The sequence below is a fragment of the Diabrotica virgifera genome, chromosome 9 (genome assembly GCF_917563875.1).
Source record: "Diabrotica virgifera virgifera chromosome 9, PGI_DIABVI_V3a".
NCBI classification, from domain to species: Eukaryota; Metazoa; Arthropoda; class Insecta; order Coleoptera; family Chrysomelidae; genus Diabrotica; species Diabrotica virgifera.
The window spans coordinates 52,442,925-52,468,978 of NC_065451.1; the positions used below are offsets into that span (position 1 = coordinate 52,442,925).

The 26,054-nt window shown below is 32.4% G+C and overlaps 1 protein-coding gene across 1 annotated transcript in view; it reads right to left on the reverse strand.

Annotated features, from left to right (window-relative positions):
* LOC114327200 (polygalacturonase) overlaps positions 1-26,054 on the reverse strand; it is a 58,900-nt gene that overhangs the window by 14,926 nt on the left and 17,920 nt on the right. The window contains exon 3 of the mRNA XM_028275734.2: positions 16,429-16,747. Within this exon, the coding sequence (XP_028131535.1) occupies positions 16,429-16,747 (319 nt within the window). The remainder of the gene's footprint in view (positions 1-16,428; positions 16,748-26,054) is intronic.

Consider the following 26,054-nt stretch of genomic DNA (forward strand, 5'->3'; position numbering starts at 1 on the left):
TACATAATAGACTATTTCCTAATAAAAAGAAAAGACCTAAAGATGATAAAAGACGTAAAGGTAAAAAGAGAGGCTGAAATAAGCAGTGACCATTACTTGCTTATAATGGAAATAAGGGTGCACACACATAACACAACAGAAAAAAGAAAGAAAATAACTAAAGAAAAAATAAAAAGCTACAAATTAAGAGAAATAGATAGTAAAGAGGAATACCAGAAGAAGTTAACCAAACAGTTCGAGACTATAAAGGCAATTAACATAGGAATAGAAAATAAATGGACGCAATTTAAGGAAATCATATTGAAAACAGCAAAAGAAGTATGCGGAACAACTAAAATCACAAACATATATTCGAAGAAAAGTAAATGGTGGACAGCAGAAATACTACGTAAAGTGAAAGAAAAGAAAAAAGTATGGAAAAAGTATCTAAAAACCAAATCGGAGGACGATTTCGAAAAATATAAAATGGCCAGAAACGATATTAAACAAGAAATTAAAACGGCAAAAAAGAAGTCTTGGGAAGATTTTGGACACAAAATGAATGAAAACTATTTTAATAACCAGAAATTGTTCTGTGGTACATTGAAACAGCTAAGACAAAAGAAAACACATATATTAAGAAACATAAGAGATAAAGAAGGAAATATATTAACTACAGAAAGAGAAATAATTCAAAGATGGAAGCAGTACTTTGAAGAACTAACAGAATGGAAACAGTATCAACATGAAAGAGAGGAAGATATGATCGAAAATACAGAGGAAATGCAGCAAATAACAAAAGAGGAAATTGCACAAGCCATCGACAAATTAAAATTGGGAAAATCTCCAGGCCAAGATGAAATCACAGCTGAAATGTTAAAGTACATTAGTGAAAATTCAAAAGAAAAATTCCGAGAAATACTAAATGAAGTAATCACAGCAAAGGAAATACCATCTGATTGGAAAACAGATATAATAGTACCACTGTTTAAGAAAGGAGACGCAAGAAATTGCGATAACTATAGGGGTATTACATTGACAAGCGTTCCTGTCGAAATATTCAATAGAATAATTGAAAAAAGACTAAGGGAAAAACTAGAAATAAAATTAGAAGAATCCCAGCATGGCTTCAGAAAAGGAAGGAGTACCCAAGATCTGATATTCATATTGAGACAAATAGGAGAAAAACTATTGATGAAAGGCAAAGAGATACACATATGCTTTATTGATCTGAAAAAAGCTTTTGTTAGAATAAGAAGGGAAGATATATGGAAATGTTTAAAGAAAAATGGAATAGAAAAGGATATGATAGAAATAATTAAAGCGTTATATAAAAATAATAAAATAAAAATAAGGACTCACAATCAAGAACCTGATGAATTCTAGGCAAAGATAGGACTAAAACAAGGCTGCGTACTAAGTCCATTACTTTTCTCAATGGTACTAGATGACGCAATAAAGCAATGCAAAAAGAAATTTAAAGATATGATATTGGGAAAATGGAAAATGAACAATGTACAAATACAAGAATTACTATTTGCAGATGATATGGTATTGTTAGCTGACACGGAAGAGAAACTGCAACAAATAATAAACACTTATATTAAAGAACTAAGAAAAATGAACATGGAAATAAACACCGGTAAAAGTAAAACAATGGTTATGGCAACTACAAAAAAAGTGATAAAAATTAAGGTAGAAGGACAAGTGTTGGAACAAGTAAACAACTACAACTACTTAGGTGCAATTATTGAAGAAGATGGTAAAATAGACAAAGAAATGAACAATAAAATAGGAAAAGCAGGGACAATTTATAATACATTAAGAAATACGTTCTTTGGAAAGAAAGAGGTACCCAAAGAAGTCAAAACACAAGTGTACCAAAAAGTGGTTCGACCATCAATCGTCTATGGGAGTGAGTCGTGGACGCTAACAAAGAACAACAAAAGAAAAATCAAAGCTACAGAGGTGAGATTCTTGAGAAAAATAGAAGGGGTCACACGAAGAGACAAAATAAGAAACGACAAAATAACTCAAGCTCTAAAGATAAAACCCATAGAGACAATTATAGAGGAACGACAGTTAGGATGGTTGGGCCACATCCACAGACTAAACGACACAAGAATAACGGAAAAAGTATATGAAGTCAGAGTACAAGGGAAAAATAAACTAGGTCGCCCAAGAATGAGATGGGAAGAACAAGTTAGACAAGAAGCAGAGAAGAGAGGACTGCAATGGCGTATGGCAAAACAATTAGCTCAAAATAGAACAGCATGGAAAAGAATTATCAAAGAAGCACCACAAGATTAAAACATATGGCCAGAAAGATGGGTCAAATAAGTAATTTATATTCATTAAAATTGTATTGTTAAAATAAAAGTATTGTATAATTATTAAAATGTATAGAAATGTATATATTGAACTAGTTGTAAACAGCCCAACACCGAAAGGTACGAATGGGCTTAACTGATTAAATAAATAAATAAATAAATATAAAACAATGGTATTAAAAGGATAATAACGCTTGAGGTCAATAGTGTCTATACCGAGGGTATTTGGCCCAAGGGATATACGTCGACCAAAAGCGTTATTATCCATAATACCCGTGGTGTCTTCAACGTTTAATGTCCGACTGAATATTCTTTATATGCAAAAAATTTAAATGAACCATAATTTTACTTAGGTTGTTACTTGTCAACGTGACAGTATTTAACTAGTTATTTAAATTTAATACCCTAGGGTATTACTTTGAAAAATAACACCCTATAGACGAGCGGCACACCCCTAATTTGAGTTTTGGAAATCTAAAAAACGATCATGATAGGTGAATGGTAAACTTTGATTATTCCTTATGTTTTCGAGGTCGCTGAATCTGAAATATGAGTTTATTTTTATCTAGAATTGGTGAAACTTGTTCAAAAATCAAATTTTAAGCAAAAATGAAAAAATCAATTTTGATGATTTTTCAAGTCGCTGTATCTTTGGTAGCTGAAAATATTTTCTTTTGAAAATTCTACTATCATCTTTGAAGTATTTAGATAACAAAGAGATTTATTTGGAATGTATAAAAAAATTAAAAGAGGAGTTGTTACTTTTGAAATATTTTGTCGTCAGATTTCGTTAGTTTCATGTTTGGTTTAGTTAAAAAAGTTGAGTGACAAAATTTTCAACGAAAACTTTTCGTTTATAAATTTGCAAAAGTCTGTGTGTTATTGCGTTGCCGCTCCTGCAATACTTAGAGCAGGTGTATCGATGGATTCTTATGTAGTTTTGCCTTCTGAATCCAAATCTGAATACGGCATTTCGATATCTCTAACCGTCTTCGAGATAATCGACCTCAAACTCTAAAATGTGACGTCACAATCCGGTTATCTCCTACCGACGCACTAAATGTCAGCTCAAATGTTTGATTAGGAAGTAGGCTACTTTTTTTAAATCTCGATTTGCCAAGCATAGGTTATTTATATTTGAGTTTGACACTTCGTGAATGTCAAACTAAATTTTAAATTAAGTATTAATAAAATATTAATGACATTTGATAGTGAATTTAATTATTATATAAAATAAATAATATGTTCAAAAATACAATTTTAGTATAAATATTTTAAAAGCAATAATTTATTAACAGTTTTAAAAAGGTTTATACCAGTATAAATACGGCCTCCCCTTTATGATAAATGGAGTGTTCCATTTCTAGTCGTTCGCTAAACTCGACACAACTGGCTAGTGATTGTAGAAATTGGCAAAATTACTAATTATTTAGTAATAATTATTAATTATTTAGAAATTATTTGTTTGTCGAATTGGCAAAATTATTGACTAAAATCACTAGTCAGTATTGTGTCTGTGTACATCCTTCTAATGGAAAAAAAAATATTTGAAGATTTTTCTCAAATTATGGATACCAAGAACATTTTCATTTATAACTCTTTTATTTTTAATCTGACAAATAAAAGTTATTCTTCATAAAAAGCTCTTCATGTTCTAAGATTTATGATGCAACCATCATATATAGGGTGTCCCAAAAGTAGTGGAACGATCGAATATTTCGCGAACTAAACATCGGATGGAAAAACTGAAAAATACGTGTTTCAATCATTTTCAAAAATGTATCCAATGACACCAACTCCCACTACACCCCCTGGAGGTGGGGTGGGGGGTAACTTTAAAATCTTAAATGGAAACCCCTAGTTTTTCTTACAGATTTGGATCCTTTACGTAAAAGTAAGCAACTTTTATTCAAGGCATTTTTTCGAACTGTGGATAGATGGCGCTATAATTGGGAAAAACGATTTATCCTGATACCATAGGTAAATTATAGAAATGGTCTAATATCTCGAGAAATACACTTCCAATTGAGAAACCAAAAAACAGGTTTTAAATATTTTTCGAAAACCTATCGATAAACACTACACATGACCCTCCAACCCACCCCCTGGAGGTGGGGTGGGGGTAACTTTAAAATCTTAAATAGCAACCACCACTTTTTATTGCAGATTCGAATTCATCATGAAAAATTAAACAAAATTTATTCGAAATATTTTTTAAAAATGCTGATAGATGGCGCTAATAAATCGTATTTTTCCAATTAAAGCGCCATCTATCAACAATTCTAAAAAATGTTTATCCAAATCCGAATCTGTAATAAAAAGTGGGGGTTGCTACTTAATATTTTAAAGTTACCCCCACCCCACCTGCAGGGGGTGGGTTGGAGGGTCATGTTTACTGTTATTCGATAGGTTTTCGAAAAGTATTAAAACAATTTGTTTGGTTTCTTATTTAGAAGTGTATTTCTCGAGATATTAGACCGTTTCTATAATTTAGCCATGGTATCAGGAAAAAGAGGAATTGGTCGAAAGAAATATTCATGGCTCCGAAACCTTCGTCAATGGACTGGCTTATCAGCAGATCAATTGTTACATGCCGCACAAGATCGAGAACGATATCGGCAAATTGTTATGGGAGCTACCCACGCCTAAAAATTTGGGCACGGTACTTAAAGAAGAAAGAAGATCAGGATAAATCGTTTTTCCCAATTATAGCGCCATCTATCCACAGTTCGAAAAAATATCTTGAATAAAAGTTGCGTACATTTACGTAACGAATCCAAATCTGCAAGAAAATCTAGGGGTTTCCATTTGAGATTTGAAAGTCACCCCCACCCCACCCCCAGGGGGTATAGTGGGGGTTGGTGCTTGGTGTCATTGGATAGATTTTTGAAAATGATTGAACACGTATTTTTCACTTTTTCGATCCGATGTTTAGTTCGCGAAATATTCGACCGTTCCACTACTTTTGGGACACCTTGTATAAAATTTTATTAATTTTATACGAGCTATATAAAAAATATGAATTTCGATCAAGAGTAAACTACCTTTATAGTTCATAACATTTAAATTAGAATGATATAATGGCACATTAAAACATAATTATTAATTGTAAACTACTTTTCATAATAGAAATTTTCCATATTATGAATTAAAATACGTAAATATACAAAGTTTTCGTTATGACAATGCTCGCATTTTCAGCTTGTTAGTTTATAATTTTAACCAACACAGCATTAAAACATAATTCGTGAGGAATTTTTCTGAAAAATTTAAAGTCAAAATATGCAGCAGGAAAAAATTATGTGACTTTATAGACGAGGGACAGACTAAAAAACGCTTATTTCTCGATATAATGAACAATTTGTGGTAAATGCCTAATTTTCGTCATACTTAATATTTTTCATGGTGCTGAGAACAAAAGTGAGGTTTATTTTGAATTTTATGCGGGGGACCATTGTCAAAATCGCAATTTTACTCTAAAAATATAAAAAAAAAAAAATCACATTTTTGGGTTTCACTCGCTACAACTCTGTTCCATTTTAATATTTTTTTCTGAAATTTTTACAGTATATATTTCTAACCTTTCTGAAGACAACGGGACCTGTTTAAATTTTTCAGTCATATTATAATAGAATTTATGAATTTTTTAAAGTGAAAAGTGCAGATTCCTGAATTGCAAAGTTTAATCACAAAAGTTGTGTGATAAAATTTGAAATTTAGCTTTCTAATCTAGTTTATGTTAAAATGTAGAGTACAAAGATCAACATGTTTCATAGAAAAAAAAATTAATTTTAACAAAAACGTGATTTCACTTTTTATATTTTTATGGTAAAATTACGATTTTGACAATGTTTCCCCACCCACCTAAAATTCAAAATAAATCTCATTTTCGTTTTCAGTAGCATTGAAAACATAAATTATGACAAAATTAGCCATTTACCACACTGTGGTCAGTTTCTGGAGAAATAAGCGTATTTTGGGGGAGTGTCACTCGTCTATAAAGTCACATAACTTTTTTCCTACTTTCTTATTTTTAGAAAATCTGAGACTTTCCTATTTTCTTTAATAGATGTCGCGGCAGCGTTCTCAAAGTGGATTTCAATCTATTTTTGGAATTCCTCTTAAAAAGACAATTTTGTTTCGTTTTGATTCAGAAGTGGGCAAGCATCTGCACTGATGAAGTTTATAACAGAAACAGCGCTGTCTGTATATTATGCCTTGCCTCTAAATCGAAATGAAACATAAATTGTCTTTTAATTTACTTCTATCTTTACTCAGATTGTGAGTACTAAGAACCTTTTCTCGTATTGTTTCCTAGACGAATGAAAGCGGAATGTGATTGCATATTGTAGAGTCTTTTCTGTTTTCTATATTCGTCGTCTCTATGCCTTGTAAATTGTGGAAGGCAGAAATTTAGGTTACTAATAAGGAAAGTGTTAGATTTAAATTAGTGTATATTATTTTTAATAATGTATTCCGTATCTGAGACATTCCTATTTTTGAAGTTATACTTCTTTAGGCGCGATTGAGAGTAAAATTTCATAATACTGCGCGCAAGCGCACACGGACAGTATGACGTTTAGTTGCTGAGTCTTTCTAGTTATATATAATTATATCAGTGCAAGAAAAGGTGTGAAAGGAATATATTAGTGTTTTTAGTAAATGTATTATTTATTATTATTTTTGTGACTTTGGATTTGTCTTCCTCTGGAATAAGATATTTTATAATAATAGTAGGTATATTTAAAGTTATGGTGGCTCCTGGCTTCTGAGCCACCTTGGATAATTAGGGGTTGGTTACCCCCTACCATAAGGGTTGATGAAATAACTCGTATCACCGTAGATGCATTTATTTTATAAGTTAGAGTACTAACGGTAAATAGCTGGTGGTACGTTAGTTCTCAGTAGCTGTGATGTTTTCCCTTTGGGATCTCAAATATTAATGACTTACTCTTGGCAATGGAATTAGAAGATAATAATTAGTCTTCTCCTGTTTATTGTTTTGGTATATAATGAAAGTAACATTGTTTTGGTTAAAAACGCTGAGTCGACTCGGTTATAAAAATAATGAATACTATTGTTATTGCAAACCGACCTTGGTCAAACCTAAACTGTTACATTGATATGTGCTAATTTAGGTCGATCGTATTTACTATAAACAAACGTAGTTTGTTTTTCTAAAGACATTTAAAATTATTAAAAGGATTTGTTTTAATAAGAAGATTACTAAGAGATGCCGTGTATCCCAACACATCTTTCTTTCCTTCCGAAAATTTTCTGACTACGGAAAAGGAAGAAAATTTTTCTTTTATTAGTACCACCACCTGCTTACTGCGTTTTAATAAATACAATATATACATTTTTTATTTCCTATAAATAATAATTAAATACAAAGAAAATAAAAATGTTCGTTATTGACATTGTTCCCGTTTCACTTGTCACTCACTGTGTTCTCGGATTGTAAGCATATAATCTATTCTTATGTATTTCCCTGATTTTATTGTTTTCCAATCTGATCTTACAATTAACATTATTTACCTCTGTTATTGTGAAGGGGCCTACATAAAGACTATCAAACTTACCATCCTCTTCCCTTTTTACCAGGACTAGGTCTCCTATTTTAAAGTGTTGTGGTGTTGCTTTGGGCTTATTTTCTTCTTGCCTCTCTTTTTTGTCTTCCTTGCTTTCATTGCTTCTAGTGAATTGACCTATCGTGTCTATGTATTCTGTGTCCTCTGGTTTCGAAGAAGTGTCCGATATCACGTCTTCTTTGACATGTGTTCTATTCGGTTTGTTAATTTGACATTCATGACATTATTTAACGTATTTTCTTACGTCTTTTTCCAAATTTTTCCATCTGAATCTTGCTTTTAGACTCTTTATTAGTCTATTTTTCCTTAGGTGTCCTCCGAACATCGGATGATTATGATATTCTTCTATTAACCTGTGTTTTTCTTTGTCATCTTCTATTGTTTTTGGTACTTCACATATGTATATTTCTACATTCTTCAATATTTCGTTTCCTTGTTTAATAAATTTCTCAATTGTGCACACTTTAAAAATAATATCGTTTACGTATATTTTTACTTTACGTACTGCATTCTCTACCGCCAGCTTATCAAGCTGTGCCAACATTTGGTTTAAATCAAAATGATTGAATCCTGTGGCTATGCTCTTGCTGCACTTTATTTTGTTTTTGACCCTAATGCTCAGTCTTGGTGAGATTAGTTCTGCTCCAAAAGACAAAATTGGTAGTCTATGCGCCTCTAAATTATTTAGTACCTTTCTTACTGTTTGTTTGTGGGCTTCTGGCTGTAGTGCGAGTTCACTTTCTGCCTTCGTTTGCCTTGCTTCCTTCTTATTTTCTCTTGCTTGAGCTCGTGTTATAGCTAATATATGGGTATTGTCTATGTATAGGTACTTTAGTTGATGTAATGTTATTCTTGAAAGACTATCTGCATAGTTATTTTTCCCTGTTATGTATTCTATTTCGAAATCGTATACCTCTAAATCTAATCTGATTCTTGTAAGTTTCCAAGTTGGTTCTTTCATTGCAAATAAATGTGTTAGTGGTTTATGATCCGTTTTTACTAAAAATGTTGGTGCTCCATATAAATAACATTTGAAATGATTAATTCCCCAATGAATCCCTAGTAATTCCTTAACGATTATAGGTTTATTACATTCTCCTTTATTGAAACTTCTTGATGCGTATGCTATTGGTAGGTCTATTCCGTTATAATCCTGACTTAAGATTGCTGAACAAGTCTCGTTGGATGCGTCTGTTGTTAGGATGAATTGTTTATTGAAATCTGGATATTTTAGGATCGGTGGCTTCATCAGAGATGATTTAAGCTTATTGAATGCTTTTTCACATTCTTCTGACCAAAAAAATTCTACTCCTTTTCTTGATAATCTGTTGAGTGGTCTGCATATTTCAGCAAAATTTTGAATAAAACGTCTATAATAGTTACAAAATGCTACGAATCTTTTTGTTTCTTCCGCTGTCTTAGGTGTCGGGTATTGTTCAATCGTTGCATATTTCGCTTTGTCTGGTGATACTCTTTCCTGAGAAAGATCATGTCCTAAATATGTTACTTCTCTTCTAAAAAATTGACATTTTCCTGGGTTAAGTTTGAAATTGAATTTTCGACATGTCTCGAATGTCTTTTTCAGGTTGTCCAGGTGATGTTTTTCGGATATTCCTATTACTATTATATCGTCCATGTAAAGAAATGCTTTGTCCGGTGTTAATCCCGAAAATGCTATTGACATCATCCTTGAAAAGTTATTTGGGCTTACATTTAATCCAAAAGGTAATCTGGTAAATTGAAATGCTCCATTTTCTGTGCTAAACGATGTGTATTTTCTCGATGATTTTTCTAATGGTATCTGGTGAAAACCTGACATTAAGTCTATAACTGAAAACCATTTTGCTCTTCCTAGTTGATCTAGTATCGAGTCTATCCTTGGCAAAGGAAATTTGTCTGTGACTATTTTCTTGTTCAGTTGTCTAAAATCTATGCATAATCTCCATGCTTTATTTCAATCTACCGCCTTTTTCGGTACCAGCACTACTGGGCTGTTGTATTCTGATGTAGACGGTTCTATTATTCCTTGGTCTCTCAGTTTTTGTACTTGCCGGTTTAATTCCTCTGTTTATGCATGAGGTGTCCTATAGTTTTTAATATATACCGGAGTTTGGTCTTTAACTCTCAGTTTCTGCTCGTGGAAGTTGTTATATGTTAGCATGTCATGCCTTAGGGCGAATATATCTGAATAATCTTCACATATAGATACTAACTTATCGCGTATGTATTCTGGAATGTCTAACTTCAATGATTCCCGTAATTCCTTTTTCCTATCCTTGCTGTCGTTGATCAGTCTATATATGTTGAATAATTTAATGTCTAATGTTTTGATTGCGTTTGTTTCTACTTTTAATGTTTCGTAGGTTGTGTTCAAAATTTTGATGTACGGATTATTACTTGAAATAATTGCTCTCGCTATGAATATTCCTGGTTGTATTTCCTGTTGTTCCACTATCCTGTCGTTCTTCAGCGTTTGAAAAATTTTTACGCCTCTGTAAATTTCACATCTAGGCGGTATTACTATCGTGTCATTATCTGTATTATCCAAAATGTTTGTACTAATGTAACAATCGTTGTCCTCTTTAATGTGCATTTTAAGGTTTGCGTAGTCCAGTATACATTGAAAGTTAGAAATAAAGTCTCTCCCAATGATTCCGTCGGTTGGAATAGGAAAACTAGGTTCCACTAACTGAAAGATATGCTCAAATCAAGATCCTTTTACTTCTAGCGTTGTTTCAACTTCTCCCATTGTTTGTAATTCTCCTTTAGTTACTCCTTTTATTTTCGCTTTTGTGTTTGGTTTCACATGTTCCTTCATAAAATCTTGTGAACATTTCAGTATTGAAATATCAGCTCCTGTGTCTATGATAAAGGTATTTGTGTTTTCTAGGATTCCTGTTTCCATTCGTACAAAATTCGTTAGGTTTAAATCGAAGTTGTAAATATTATATTCCACTTCTGACTGTGTACTTTCTTGTTTCGTTCATTCAAAACCCCAACTGCTGGTTTTCTGGTTCCTCTTGGCTGTCTTCTAACTCAAGTAGCCTTACGTTTCTGTTACGTCCTCCTCTCTGGTTCCCTCTGTACGTTTGGTTGTTGAATTGTCTATATCCTCTGTTGGAATAATTCCGTTGGTTTCCTGTTTCTTCTCCTTCGTTCCGTTGTCCGAAGTTATTTCTTCTTCCTCTGTCGTATTTGTTATGGTATCCTCTTCGGTATTGCTGTTGTCCTCTCCTATTTTCATAATTCGTCCTATAATTGAACACTCTTCCTTGTGTGTTCTCCTCTGTCGTATTAATCGATAAAAATTTAGATACTACTTCCTGCGGTGTTGTAAAATAACCTGCCTCCAGTATTAACTTAGCTCTATCCGTATTAACATTTCGTTTAATTGTTGCTACGACTCTTTCCGTTGTGTATTTTTTCGCTAGCTGCAATGGCATTCCTTCCGCTATGTATGCTACCTTCAACTGTTCCGCTAATTCCTCTACTTCGGATGCGTACACTGCTGCATCTTTGTTTCCTTGCCTTTTCTTTGCTAACTTGTCCATTATCGTTTTCGGATTGTCTCCTCTTAATTCTTTCTTCAGTGCCGCTGCTATAAGTGGGATCGTATCCTCTGTGGTTATCAGGTTTCTAGCCTTATTAGTCAATCTTGTTTTTATTAATGTTATCGCTGTTTCTTCATGCCCTTCTGCTATTTTTCCAAGTAACTCTAATGCATTTAAAAACGGTTGTAGTTTCCCTGCGCTTCCATCAAACTCGTTGGGCAATACCTTGCTTGCAATATTCAAAAATTCGTTGATTGTCAGAGCCATGTTTAATATTTTTATCTCTTGTTTTATGTCGCTTTTTCCCTCTCTTATTTCCTCGTCAATTTTTTCCTCTATCTCCTCGTCACTTTTTTCCTCTTCTACTTCTTCGTCGCTTTGTTCTTCCTCTATTTCCTTGTCGATTGGTTGGTGTATTGAACTTGGAACTACTGTCCTTAAGTTTACAGCTTGAAATGAGCGTATAACTTTGTCTCTTATTTTTCCGAAATATTTGTTGCACGCTTCTCTTTGTTTGTCCGATAGCGTTTCCCAATTTTTCTTCGGTAAATGTGTGAATTTGTTATACAATTTAATTAGTTGTGTCGTTACTTCTTCTTGTATATCCTTAGATTTAGGTACTTTCTTCTTCAAGACCCTTCTACTTTGTCTTACTACTTCTTGCGTAATCTCCTCAACTATTTTGACGAAGTCTTCCCAAGTAACTTTGTTGCTACTCATTTATTCATAATTTTCCTTATTCCTGTACCCGTAACGAACGCATAAATTTGACAGTCTTACGAGGTATAGTAAATATATATGTATATAAAATGTTATGTCAAAAATTCCAGAACAAAGTCCTTAGAACAATGCTGAATGCCCCTTGGTACGTGCCAAACTATGTGATAGAGCAAGACCTCAATGTGCCATCCATAAAAACAGTAATAACGGAATATTACAAAAAATATTCCAAGAGACTAGAATCTCATCCAAATGAGTTAGCCAGCAACCTTACTGATGACCACAATGATGTACGACGCCTGAAGAGATTCAAAGTAGTGGATCGAGCAAGAAGATTCGAATAATCTGTGATAACTAAACTTATTTTAATTTGTTTTAATTTAATTTATGTAAAGAGGGTGATCACTGGATCTCCCTCTACAGGTCAAAATTTTCAATTTTTGTCAAATAATTTACCTATTGTTCTCAGTTGAGGACAGATTGTAAATATTACAACATTAAATAAAAAAAAAAAAAAAAAAATGTCAAAAGTAGTAAAAATATAGTAAATTGTAATAAAAAATCATTATATCAATCAATATAAATCACCATAAAAATCAGTAGACCAATAAAAATGTAATAAAAATCAGTAGGTAAAATAATAAATGGATAAAAAGTCAGTAAAGATAAAAATATATGTTGGTAAATATATAAAAATCCAATAAAAATCAATATCAAATAAAAATGTATCATTACTTCCTATAAATAACCATAATATTTGTAAAAAAAATTCCTTATAATACCAATAAGGTAATTAAAATAAACTAGGTAGATAAAAATAGGTAGAACTTAGATTATGTATCTTAAATTACGATTATATTACGTTATTATATGGTTATACGAATCAGGAGTAATATCGTGGAAATACCATAAGAATAGCTAATATGGACTTACCACTTTACACGTCTTTGTTCGTATCACCCAAAAGTCCTCGCTGCACGTTCCATAGCATTGTCCATTGTCCCACGATGTTCCATCTCCATACCAAGTTCCATTTTCCATACCATTGTCCATTTAGCTCCATGTCAGGCCTGATGTCTCCATCCTTTTCTGCATACCACACTGTATTCTAGGGTGGTCGAGGTACCAGAACATTGACGTGTTTCTCCATACTCGTCCCGTTTACCAGTCCTGTGTTCTTCCCTGGTCTTGGATCGCCATATGGTGGCTCCTGGCTTCTGAGCCACCTTGGATAATTAGGGGTTGGTTATCCCCTACCATAAGGGTTGATGAAATAACTCGTATCACCGTAGATGCATTTATTTTATAAGTTAGGGTACTAACGGTAAATAGCTGGTGGTACGTTAGTTCTCAGTAGCTGTGATGTTTTCCCTTTGGGATCTCAAATATTAATGACTTACTCTTCGCAATGGAATTAGAAGATAATAATTAGTCTTCTCCTGTTTATTGTTTTGGTATATAATGAAAGTAACATTGTTTTGGTTAAAAGCGCTGAGTCGACTCGGTTATAAACATAATGAATACTACTGTTATTGCAAACCGACCTTGGTCAAACCTAAACTGTTACACTGATATGTGCTAATTTAGGTCGATCGTATTTACTATAAACAAACGTAGTTTGTTTTGCTAAAGACATTTGAAATTATTAAAAGGATTTGTTTTGATAAGAAGATTACTAAGAGATGCCGTGTATCCCAACACAAAGTATTTTTGTATTAAATTTGTCAGTATGTATGAGAAATCTTGTAACCTGTCAAAATAAAACGGATATAGCTCAGTGGTAGAGCGTGTGACCGGAGATCAAGAGGTCTCGGTTTCAAATCCCGGACGATATATATTCTTTTTTTATTTTTGGTATCGTTTTAATAAAAAAATTTTAAAAGTGGTAGGTAAAAAGTTAGTTTAATATTTAAATAAAATACAAATATCCTGTTAAGTATATTAATTTCGTTGAAATCATAATAATAGAAGTATAACTTCTTACGTGCGTATAAAGTACACACACATTTTTTTTTTTAATATTTTTGTATTGGCAGCTAACATTGATCTTAATTAATATATGTGTCCCCTAGATTATTTTAATGTGTACTATTTCTCACCAGGGCCAGAGAAGCTCAGTCGGTAGGATGTCTGACTTCCATGCAGGTAGGCCGGGGTTCGAATCCCAGCGCCGGCGCCGACGAGAACAGCTAGACAGGTCGACCCAGCTTGAATAGAATGAGTACCTTGGGTAAAATCAGGGATAATAATAGACAGTGCCGGATTTAACTATTAGGCAAAGTAGGCAGTTGCCTAGGGGACGCAGCTCTAAAGGGGGCCTCGCAGGGTTCAAAACGAAAAAACAATAATTAGAATTAAACAAAAACTATAAATCGTATTATGTTTAAAAATACAAATATCGCGCAATACCATAAAAGTGATGGTGGACTTATAAAACTACATTACAATGCATACCTTTGTTCACATAGAAAGCCTATGTTGTGAGAATAATTTGCTAATGAAATGAATGCCTTTTGGTAGAAGGATCAGTACTACAGATGGAAATAAGAAAAAAGATTCAAGAGTGGAGCAGAAAAATACAAGAAAAAGCAGGAGAACGAAAAGATCCTTGAGCAAAATCTAAAACAGAAGCAAAATTTATTTAAACTCAGTTTCACACGCAAATCCATAGCTAGTGAAGCTGCAACCAATGAAAATATATGTGGTGAAACAGAAATAACTGAGAAAAACATAGCTTCCGTAACTGAGGAAGATGAAAAAACATTAAACAACAAATTTTATTCCAGTTCAAGAGAACCAGAAACCGAAACTAAGTTAGAAATTGAAGTTAAAGGTAAATTGGGTTCTAAATTCGGAAAACGTCATAGGATTACGGAATACAATAGATGAAGAAGTAAGGAAATTTTGTATTGGGAAAGGTCTTCAGAATATAAAAACCTTGATGGAAGTGTTTCAACTTCAAAAAGAAATGTTGAAGGCATTACAAGATTTTTACATAATCTATGTTTCTTTTTCGAAAAAAAAATCAGTGAAACAAAAATTAAAAGAGATTGGCTGACGTATTCTCCCTCAAATGTAATATCGTATTTTGGGTTTGTTCAGTCCCTGTACAACTTTTTTTCAGTCTCTACACACCGCTGGGAAGTTATAATTAAATGCTTAAATGAAGCTCCACTATGCGATCTCATGCGCCACGAGCTAGTCCTTAAAAGAACAAGCAACACAAGATCAAGCAAGGGCACATGCAACAAGACCTTTGTCTAAAGGTTACAACGCTTTGAAATCTGCTATTCATACTCTTGCTGAAGACACTAATAAGAAAGCTGAAACAGTTCATGAGAAACAGGCTAAGTGTTTATTGGAAGAAATGTCAAAAAAAAAGAAACATTAATAATGAATGAGTTTTGGGCAATAATTTTTGAACGCATCAACGCTGTCAGTAAATGATTAGAGAGATATTATATTGAACTTCAAACTTCAGTTCAGCTTCTAAATTCATTTTTGGATTTCTTAAAATTCCAAAGAGATAATTTTGCTTACTACGAGCAGAATATTACCTGCGATCTACAATACCCTGAATATTCCGACGCGAGTAAACGAAAACGAGCTAGAACATTTCGATGATGCTAATTCTACATAATGAAGTTTTTCTACAGGGTGGACAAAAGTTAAAGGTTGAAACGTATGTACCAATGGTACCAATGTTCCATAAGCTAATTACTGAGCTGAGTCATCGGTTGACAGTGTACGGGTCAGTGAACTCAATATTTGGTCTTTGGTGTTTGTATCCAAAATTGGGTGATACTCAAATAAAGGAGTGCGTTTCAAAACTACATGAAAACTATCCTGATGATAATGAAACTGAACTTGAAGATGGACTAAAACAGTTCAAATATTTTATAGCCTGGCTTCAAGACTTGCAAGGAAAACAATTTATTCCTGCTTCACAGTCATTTTGGGTTATTCGCCAACAGGCGAATTTTTCGGTCGCCAACAGGCGAACGGACATTTTCAAAAATGAAAATTATTAAGAACGGAGAAAGTCTAGGTTTATTAAGGGGCCTCATAGTTTGGGTTACCTAGGGGCCTCAAGATTCTTAATCCGTGACTGGTAATAGGCGGTTTAAACGTAAAACTGGCCCTGTTACCTTTCTTGTATACCGTAAGCCCTATATATACCAGACCACCCTGCTATAATCCTAAAGCCGCGTTAGCGCTATAAAACGGGAGACTATTATCCTTACTACTATTTCTTACCTGTTAGGTGGATCTTTCTGTATATAACATTCGAAATGTACCCCTCAGGTTGATGGGGGGATGTCACTACTCTAATACCCGTTTGTCCTTCGATGACAGTACAATCATCAAATATAACATCTCGTATATAATTCTCATATTCCCATTCTGGGCGAACTGTTATTCCTTGAGATCCTCTACAAACTATTTGTTCAAAGTGTAAATCAGAACCTTGATTTACAACTATACAGTCACCTTGGTTGATTATATTTGATTCCTTAATGATAATATCCGAAGAGTTTGCTACTGCAAATCCATGAGTATCCAATCCAACATTATCCTAAAGTTAATAATTAAAATATCAGTATGAGGTTTAGAGTTGAGGATACCAGTAATAAAATATAACTACGATATAAATGGAAACAATTACCATTAAGGCTAAGAAAACTGAATTTGTGAAAAACAATTATTTAGATTATTAGATAAATAAATGAAATTTTCATTCAAAGCGATTTTGAGTAATAGAAGCTTACAAAAATTAAATTTCAGCGATTATTTCATTCATAGGAGATTCTGACCAATAGAAAGCTACAGAAATCTAAATTAAATCGATTATTTTTTGATGATTTTAACTTCCAATCGTATAGTAAGATATTTGACCACGTGTTTAATTCTATCCAATCAGATTAAAATTATACTGAGAATTATCTACTGTAGAAAATTACCGATAGAATTTTTTTAAGTAGACTGTTTCTGTTTTGACAACTGTCACTTTTAAGAAAGTATCCATAATATACGTATTAAAAAATAATCTTACAAATATCACACCACAGTAAGAATAAATAAGAAAATAATGCTTCATTTTTACTCAAATTTGTTGTCATTAGTCAATAGCCACTCGAGCCCTGCGGGCTCTCGTGTCTATTGCCAGACAACAAATTTTCGAAAAACTGTCGCATTATTTTCAATTTATTCTCACTCTCTTGTGATATTATACCTGATTATTTCATTCATAGGAGATTCTGACCAATAGAAAGCTACAGAAATCTGAATTAAATCGATAATTTTTGATAATCTCCCGTCGTTAAGTATATTACGTCAGATGCCCTTCGTTGCTACGAAAAAATACATTCAGTGACATTAATGACAATTAATGTTTTAAAAATTATAAAAGTGATGACTTTCAACCGTCAAACATTTATAACAACTGTGCGTTTAATTGTACTAATTTGTACTTACATAAATAAATCGCAATAAAATTTTGGTTTTGAACAGTTTTATTCATGAAATAATCGCAACAAATTGCACTCGATCTCTAAAATTAATATAGAATTTTTGCCCTCGTGACACTTTGAATTAATTTCACTCGCCTTCGGCTCGTGAAGTTAAAACTGTCAAAGTGTCACTCGAGAAAAATTCAATAATTTTAGAGCTCTTGTGCAATTACTACTGACAATTTTTGATAATTTCCCGTCGTCAAGTATATTACGTCAGATGCCCTTCGTTGCTACGAAAAAATAGATTCAGTGACATTAATGACAATTAATGTTTTAAAAATTATAAAAGTGATGACTTTCAACCGTGAGATATTTATAACAACTGTGTGTTTAATTGTACTAACTTGTACTTACATAAATAAATTACAATAAAATTTTGGTTTTGAACAGTTTTATTCATGAAATAATCGCAACAAATTGCACTCGATCTCTAAAATTAATATAGAATTTTAGAGCTCTTGTGCAATTACTACTGATAATAATTTTTGATAATTACCTGTCGTCGCAGAGTGGTTCCAAATGCTGAAAACGCGGTCATGAGGCGAAAAAAAGTCCATATCTAGTCCAAAGATTTTTGTTTACAGTTGTTTTCTCAAACTATCGCAGGTATAAGAACCAGACCATGTAAGACATTATTTTGGCCGGCAGTAAAAGTCAAAAAGAACGCATAAAACGCCTTAAAAAATTACAGAGTATTGAGAACGCTGTAAAACGTTTTGTAATTTAGCAATTTTATTGCTCTAAAGCAGATTCTTCCTTTTAAAGTGTATATTATTGTAACATAAAAGTTGACTAAAGATTTGATAACAATAAATGCAGAAAATTTGTTAACCCTTAAACGCCCAACCTTTTTTAGGTTCCATGTACGCCCAAGGGTGGGTAAAAAATGTCCACCTCGAAAATAGCTAATATATTTATTTAGAGTTGTTGGAAATATTAATATAAACAATTTATAAACCTTACAACAAAATTACAATGTACATCAAAATTAACATGCCAGTAAAAGCCATTAATTCAGATTTGTCGATTTTCTCCACATTCTTCCTTTCAGCCTCCTCATTGGCGGATAACTATGTCGATACTCTAATTATACGCCGATAATTATACAGAGAGAGTCTGTAAAGTGGAATAAATTCAATATCTCAAATACTAATTGTTTTTTTGGAAAATGCTGAGACCCGTCGATTAGTATTTCAAATTGTCCTTTTTGACATTCAATAATAATGTATACAGGGTGTCCCAATTTAGAGATATGACGTCATCGTCGATTTTCTTAAATGGCAACACTGTCATTTTGATAGCTAATTTGATAGGGTTTGTGAAGTTATACATAACTGCAAAATATCAAATTTTTATTCTCTACCATTTACAAGATAATAGAAAATAACAAAGTTATATCTGTAATTTGGAATATATTCAATAATTAAAATACTAACTGTTTTTGTGAAAAATGCTCAGACCCGTCGATTAGTATATCAAATTGTCATTTTTGACATATAATAATAATGTATACAGGGTGTCCCAATTTAGAGATATGACGTCATCGTTGATTTTCTTAAATGGCAACACTATCATTTTGATAGCTATTTTGATAGCGTGTGTAAAGTTATACACATCTGAAAAATTTCAAAATTTTATTCCCTACCATTTGCAAGATAATAAAAAATAACAAAGTTATGAAGAACAAGAAGTAATCAAATAATAATTGAATTTATTTATTTTAATTAAGCAAATGCTCATAACGTTGCCCATTGACAATTTGACAATAATTGAGGGCAACATTATGAGTTTTTGCTTAATTTATTGAAATAATTAAATTCAATTATTAGTTGATTACTTCTTTTTCATAACTTTGTTATTTTTTATTATCATCTAAATGGTAGAGAATACAAATTTGAAATTTTGCAGTTGTGTACAACTTTACACACCCTATCAAAATAGCTATCAAAATGGCAGTGTTGCCATTTAAGAAAATCAACGATGACGTCATATTTCTAAATTGGGACACCCTGTATACATTATTATTATATGTCAAAAAGGACAATTTGATATACTAATCGACGGGTCTGAGCATTTTTCACAAAAACAGTTAGTATTTTAATTATTGAATATATTCCAAATTACAGATATAACTTTGTTATTTTCTATTATCTTGTAAATGGTAGAGAATAAAAATTTGATATTTTGCAGTTATGTATAACTTTACAAACCCTATCAAATTAGCTATCAAAATGACAGTGTTGCCATTTAAGAAAATCGACGATGACGTCATATCTCTAAATTGGGACACGCTGTATACATTATTATTGAATGTCAAAAAGGACAATTTGAAATACTAATCGACGGGTCTGAGCATTTTCCAAAAAAACAATTAGTATTTGAGATATTGAATTTATTCCACTTTACAGACTCTCTCTGTATATGGATTATGTTCCTACCAACGAGAAATTATAGAGAAACCTTTAGTAACAAGTTTTAGCAAGGGTGTACTTTTTATGCCCACCTATATTTAACTCAAGATATTACTTTTATTTTCAAAAATATCGGTAAAACCAAATTAACATTCGATAAAGGGCTGTATTTTTAACAATAAATAATTTTCGGAAAATTTTTAAACACATAATAAATATGTTACAAGGGAATACGCATTAGGTGGACATTTTTTACCCACCCTTGGGCGTTTTCGAGTTAATGAATAAACAGTAAAAATATACTTGAAATAATCAAAATTTCGTAAAAATACATTTAAAAAGTACATAATTCTGCAAAATCTGTTATCAATGTTTATTAATTTCAAACTGTACAGTCAGAAGATAAAAAATTATATTATTTTTGGTGACTTTAACTGTCTTAGCATTGCTGACAGTTATTTGAATACAAATTGACAACTGACGATTGTTGCGTATATATTGGCGGTTGTGCATAAGTAAAAGGTTCTGAATGTTATGCTTCAAACAGAAGATTTATTCGTAATCAGCAATTTCAAAAGACGCTTATAATATAAAATTTAAAAAAAATATGCGTTTAAAATGAAATTTTTGAACTTCTTTCGGCTATATTATATCCGCCATTTTGTTTTTCAAAAAATAATGTTATATTTGCAATCAGCTAACTTCAACTAGATTCGTAATCAGCGATGCCAAAATCCCTTAAGTACGAAAGTAATTCCGTAGTGTATGAAAAATATACGCTTTTAAAGGTTCCTGACCACATTTTTGGCATATGGAACCACAGTACGTCGTCAAGTAGCGCGGCAGATGACATCACAATTATTAATGTTTTAAAACTAAGTGTCAACAGCATGAGCAGGTTTAGCTTAACCCATTAACGCCCAGCGTACCTGCACGGGTACGGCAAATATAATTTACTGCTGACGCCATATTTGGTTGAAAATCTCAATATCTGGGACATAAGACGCTTCTGCATAATTTCGTCTCTCAGACGGTGTAAAAGATTACTGTATTTTTTCGCGTGGTTTTAAGATACAGCACATTGAAAAAGCCATTGCAGTTGTGATTTCAGGTTAAATTGTGGTACGTAAACATTTTTATCAATAACGTTCTGTATTCATGAATTTATTTTGTGGCATGCCTGAAATTTATTTTATTATATGTGTAAGAATATTGAGTGAATATAATTTTATCACATATTTGTTTTACCTCGGAGATTTAACAACCTAAACTCAGTGGCGGCTCGTATAACTTTAGGAAGGTAGTGCCAGAATCCGGGCAGCTGCCTAAATTTTTTGTGGCGGTTTTACGATATGGTCAAAAAGGATATAAAATATAAATAGAGTATCACGAGAAGCTGAATTTAATTGGGTTTTTATATTTAACTTACCAAGCATTGAAAAGCTAAAAACGTTATTCATGTGCACTTTAGATTTTTCATGGGATTTCAATTTCTCCCATATATGTACAAGATCATCGGTGCCTTTGTTTGACCAAGTCTCGTCACCTCCAAACAAAACGCATACAAAACAGAAGAGTTTATTAGTTTGTTCGCAACCACACAACCAGCTATTTTTATCATAAATAATTTTATTAAACTTACGACAGCGAAGTTTTTGTCCATTTCCACTTTGTTTTTCAATTTTTAAATCGGGTAAAGGCCGACCGAGTTCTTTAATTTGTAGTTTTTTTTTCTAACGAAAAACCACCAAAAGAGTTTTTAATATACTAATTTGATTCATTGTCAATAAATAAATTAAACGTAGAAAATAATCAAAATATTATTTTTATACCTACGACACCCACAATCACAACGCACTAACTAATAATTACAAATTAAAAAATATAGTAGAGTATAAACACAAATATACAATACAGTAGTAGACAATAAACACAATAGCGTCAAGCGAACGCGTAAAGAAACTAGAAATATGTAGATCTAAAACATTGTATCTTAAGATCCACTAACTTCCTTTTCGAGATTTCGAGCCTGGCACGGAGACTCCAATTTAAACGTATGTTAAAAGTGCAATACCGCTCTCTCTCTGTCACTTACACAGGATGCTCATACAATCTTTCTCTTTTCTCACGAGCCACTATGCCGTTCGGCACTGGGATTTTTATGATTTTCATCCTTTATCCGGTCAGCTGTGGGTGGCCAGAGTCGGTAGATTTGCATTGCGCTACACAGTTGCCAGATTTGATATAATTTATAAAAATAAAGAGAAATATTCACAAAAAAAATAAACAGGCATTAAAATGTTTTTAAGATAAAAAATATGTTTCTGCATAGTTAGCAAGGTAGTGCCATGGCTCTATGGCGCTACCTCACGGGCCGCCACTGCCTAAACTTCTTTGTACCTGCTTGGGTACATTGGGCAAAAGGGTATACAATATAATATATATTTTTTTAAGTCTGAAATTCTACGATGAGTATTCCTGAAATAACCACGTCTGCATTTTATGGAAAAAGGTATCAAACGCTTGAAGCAGCTGTAAATGATATTGAAAGTGTAGATTACCAATAGTGCTGAAATAGATCTGGTAATAATTCCACCAAATGTTGACTACCAAACGGATGAGGAGGAGTTTGATAAAGATGATTTGATAACAACCCAAATACCTAACGATGTTCCTGGAGAACTTGAAGCTATTATTGACGAGTCCGAAGATGTGCATGACTATAGAACGGTGGATGATCCTAACTACGATGATTTTGATAGTATAGATGACCTGGATGAAACAAATGATGACATTCCATTGTCCAAACGAATAAAATAATCAAAGAGGGAACTGACAGATAACAAACTTCCAAAAAAGAACTTACTGAAGAAACCCGGAGATCCCAAATGGTGTCGTAAAACAGTGAATACGAGCATGAATGGTACCAATGGAAGCTATAAATGAATGGAAAAGGTAAAAGCTGAGCTTACAGAACTAACTACGTTACAAGTTTTTGAAAAGTTATTTGATGATAAAGTTGTAAATAATATTGTAGAGCAAACCAATCTGTACGCAACAGCCTCCAAATCATCATTTTATAATTACAAAAGATAAGATCAAAATTTTTGTTGGAATTCTTCTTCTTATGTGTTTTTTATGTATATGTATTGTTATATTACTATTTGATATGAGAATTAGAATTTTATAATTATAAGCAAAATTCAAATTAATACAAAAGATCTTCAATTTTCTCAACCACGGGCATGTAAATTTAGAACAACCTGTATACAACAAATTATTATATTTAGTTTTTAAGAAAGTGATTCGAAGAAGTGTACGAAACTCGATAACAATGCGCCTAAGATAAACAAGTTTGAGTGACGCGGACCATTATAGAGTTCGCGGAAGATTCGATCATTAGCCTACGCTAAATAAGACTCAGTGAAATAGATAATAGGTCATTAAGTTTTGTAAAAAGTAGAAAGTAAGTTTAAATTGGGAAATGATTATTTTTTCTTGAAATCCATTAAACATATTTAGAAAGATTAAAAGTTGGTATTGAGGAATACGGCGAATTAAAATTCGTGGTGGAATGTTGATTTAGGAATCTGGAAGGGATATTGAGAAAGTAGGGAAATGAATGAGGATGAGAGATCAGAATGTTTTAAGCGGTCGACAGGTGAACTCCAGTGGTGGACGGTAGTGTACGAAGAGTGAAAAAGCCGGTGTAGTTCCGTGAGTGTTGAGTACCCAAGGGGAACGAGAGGTAGGCCGAGTCGAGAGAAAAGAATCTCCTTGAGCAAAGAGTGTCCCGGTAGCTGATTGAAGTGGTTCGAATAAGGTAGAACACGGCATCACGAGAAAAGCATGAACGAGAGCTATACGAGGTAGTTTTCAAAGGAGAACATTACTGGAGACCAGGACGAGTTTTTCATCGCAACCAAGGGTAGGAGGAAACGAGTTTTGTGTGAGGACATTCGCAGTTCACCAGATAAAGGTCAGTCTCATTTGTCAGGACATGAATGTATGGGTTTTGTATTAAATACCACATTAAAAATTGAAAAACATAATCGCTAATATCAGAAGATTTTCATCAAACTTAAATCAATTTGTTGCTAATAAATCCTAATAGCTCATTATTAATAAAAATTCTAAATTGGAAACCAAAAGGAAATAAGATTCCCATTTTTAAATGTTTGTATTAAATAAATATAAGATCTAACAAATATTAAGCAGTAATTGCCATTTATATAAAATAAACAAAATTTTGATTTATAATTGTAATCCATATGTGTGTATTATTTTATTTTTTTCCTATCCCGATTAGGAACCACTGAGAAATACTTAGAAGTCACGAAAGTAAGTAAGTAACTTTATAATTCGCCATGAGATTGAAATCATATTGATATGTGATCTGGTTGATTAATTAGATTATCATTAATGCATTAATTAAATTAAATTACATATAAGAATATCATCACAAATAAATAAATAAGATCACAACAGTATGTATTTTTAATAAATGTTTCCTTGGTCTGTATGCATTTTTATGTTCATTATTTCTACTGGTTATATCTAATTATATTTTATATATTTTATACTGATTGTCCCAGTGTACCTGCTTGGGTACACTATTTTTTGTCAAAAACCAAATTTAAAAAATGTACAAAATATTTTTTATATAATTATGATCATAATTAAAAGCAACTCCTAAAGGATTTAGGTATTTTTAGTTTCTCTTTTGGCGGTGGGCATTAATGGGTTAATTGTACTAAGTTGTACACAAATAAATCACAATAAAATTTTTGTTTTAAACAACTATATTCACGAAACAATCTTACCGAATTACACTCGATCTCTTAAAATAACCGATTTGTATTGCCTCTTGACAATTTGACATAAGTTCCCTCCCCTAAGTGTCACTAAGGATACATATCGGTAATTTTAGAACTCTTGAATAAATTATAAAAATGATAATATCAAAAATATTATTAAAAAGAAATATTTAGAAAATGGGTTAAAAAAGGTACAAATTAAAAAGGAAAATAATTAAACATATTATAAAAAGAGTAATGCATGTGATATGTTTGGTATGAAAATATTTTTTTTTATAATTATAACTCTGCATCTTTTACCCTTTAACACGTTACCTGCGGAACAGTAGTTTATAAATGACTTCCTATTTGACGAAACGAGATCTTAATAATACCACCTGCTAAGGCTGCAAAATCTTTATTTTTGAACTATTTTTAGTGTTATTAGTACCAACCATTTAAATCCCTATAAAGTACTCTAGTCGAATTATTATTGTAACCAAATGTATGAGGTTGATTTGATCCCTTACCGCCATAAACTAGGTACGATTTTTACCCATTTGACAACTACAAGGTCGAATAAGCCTGGTGTTCTCATGGTTTTCCTCGTGTTTAATATGTTTCAACAATGTCCACGAAAAAAATGTATAATTCATGAATTTCACTTTTTTTATAAATGTAAATGTTTGTATTTTTGAGTTATATTTTAATAAATATCTATCATGGAACCTTTTTATGAATTTTTTATTACTATCTAGGAACTGTGAGAAACGAATATTGTTTGACAGTTTTTCAACGAATCTCTATAAAAAATATTCAGTTCTCATTCATTATAACAAAACAATTTTCAAAAATACATTACAACTTCTTCGGCGTCATAATATGCCCTGAACCAAAAGATGAGAAAGTTTCTGACCAGGTCTATTAGACCTCGTTCCGCCATATTTGAAGTCTTATAAAAATTGATTCCGCCATATACGAACAACTTTGACGGGGCCAAATAGACCTCGTCCCGCAGGTAACCTATTAACTACCATTCGTTCCATGCCGTCTGTTCTTGTAGTTATGTACAGTTCACCAAGAATAGCTGAAAGTCTGAAAATAACCACGCCCATGATGCGCATTCGTCATCCGACGGATCTCGCACTGAGCGTTCACTTAAT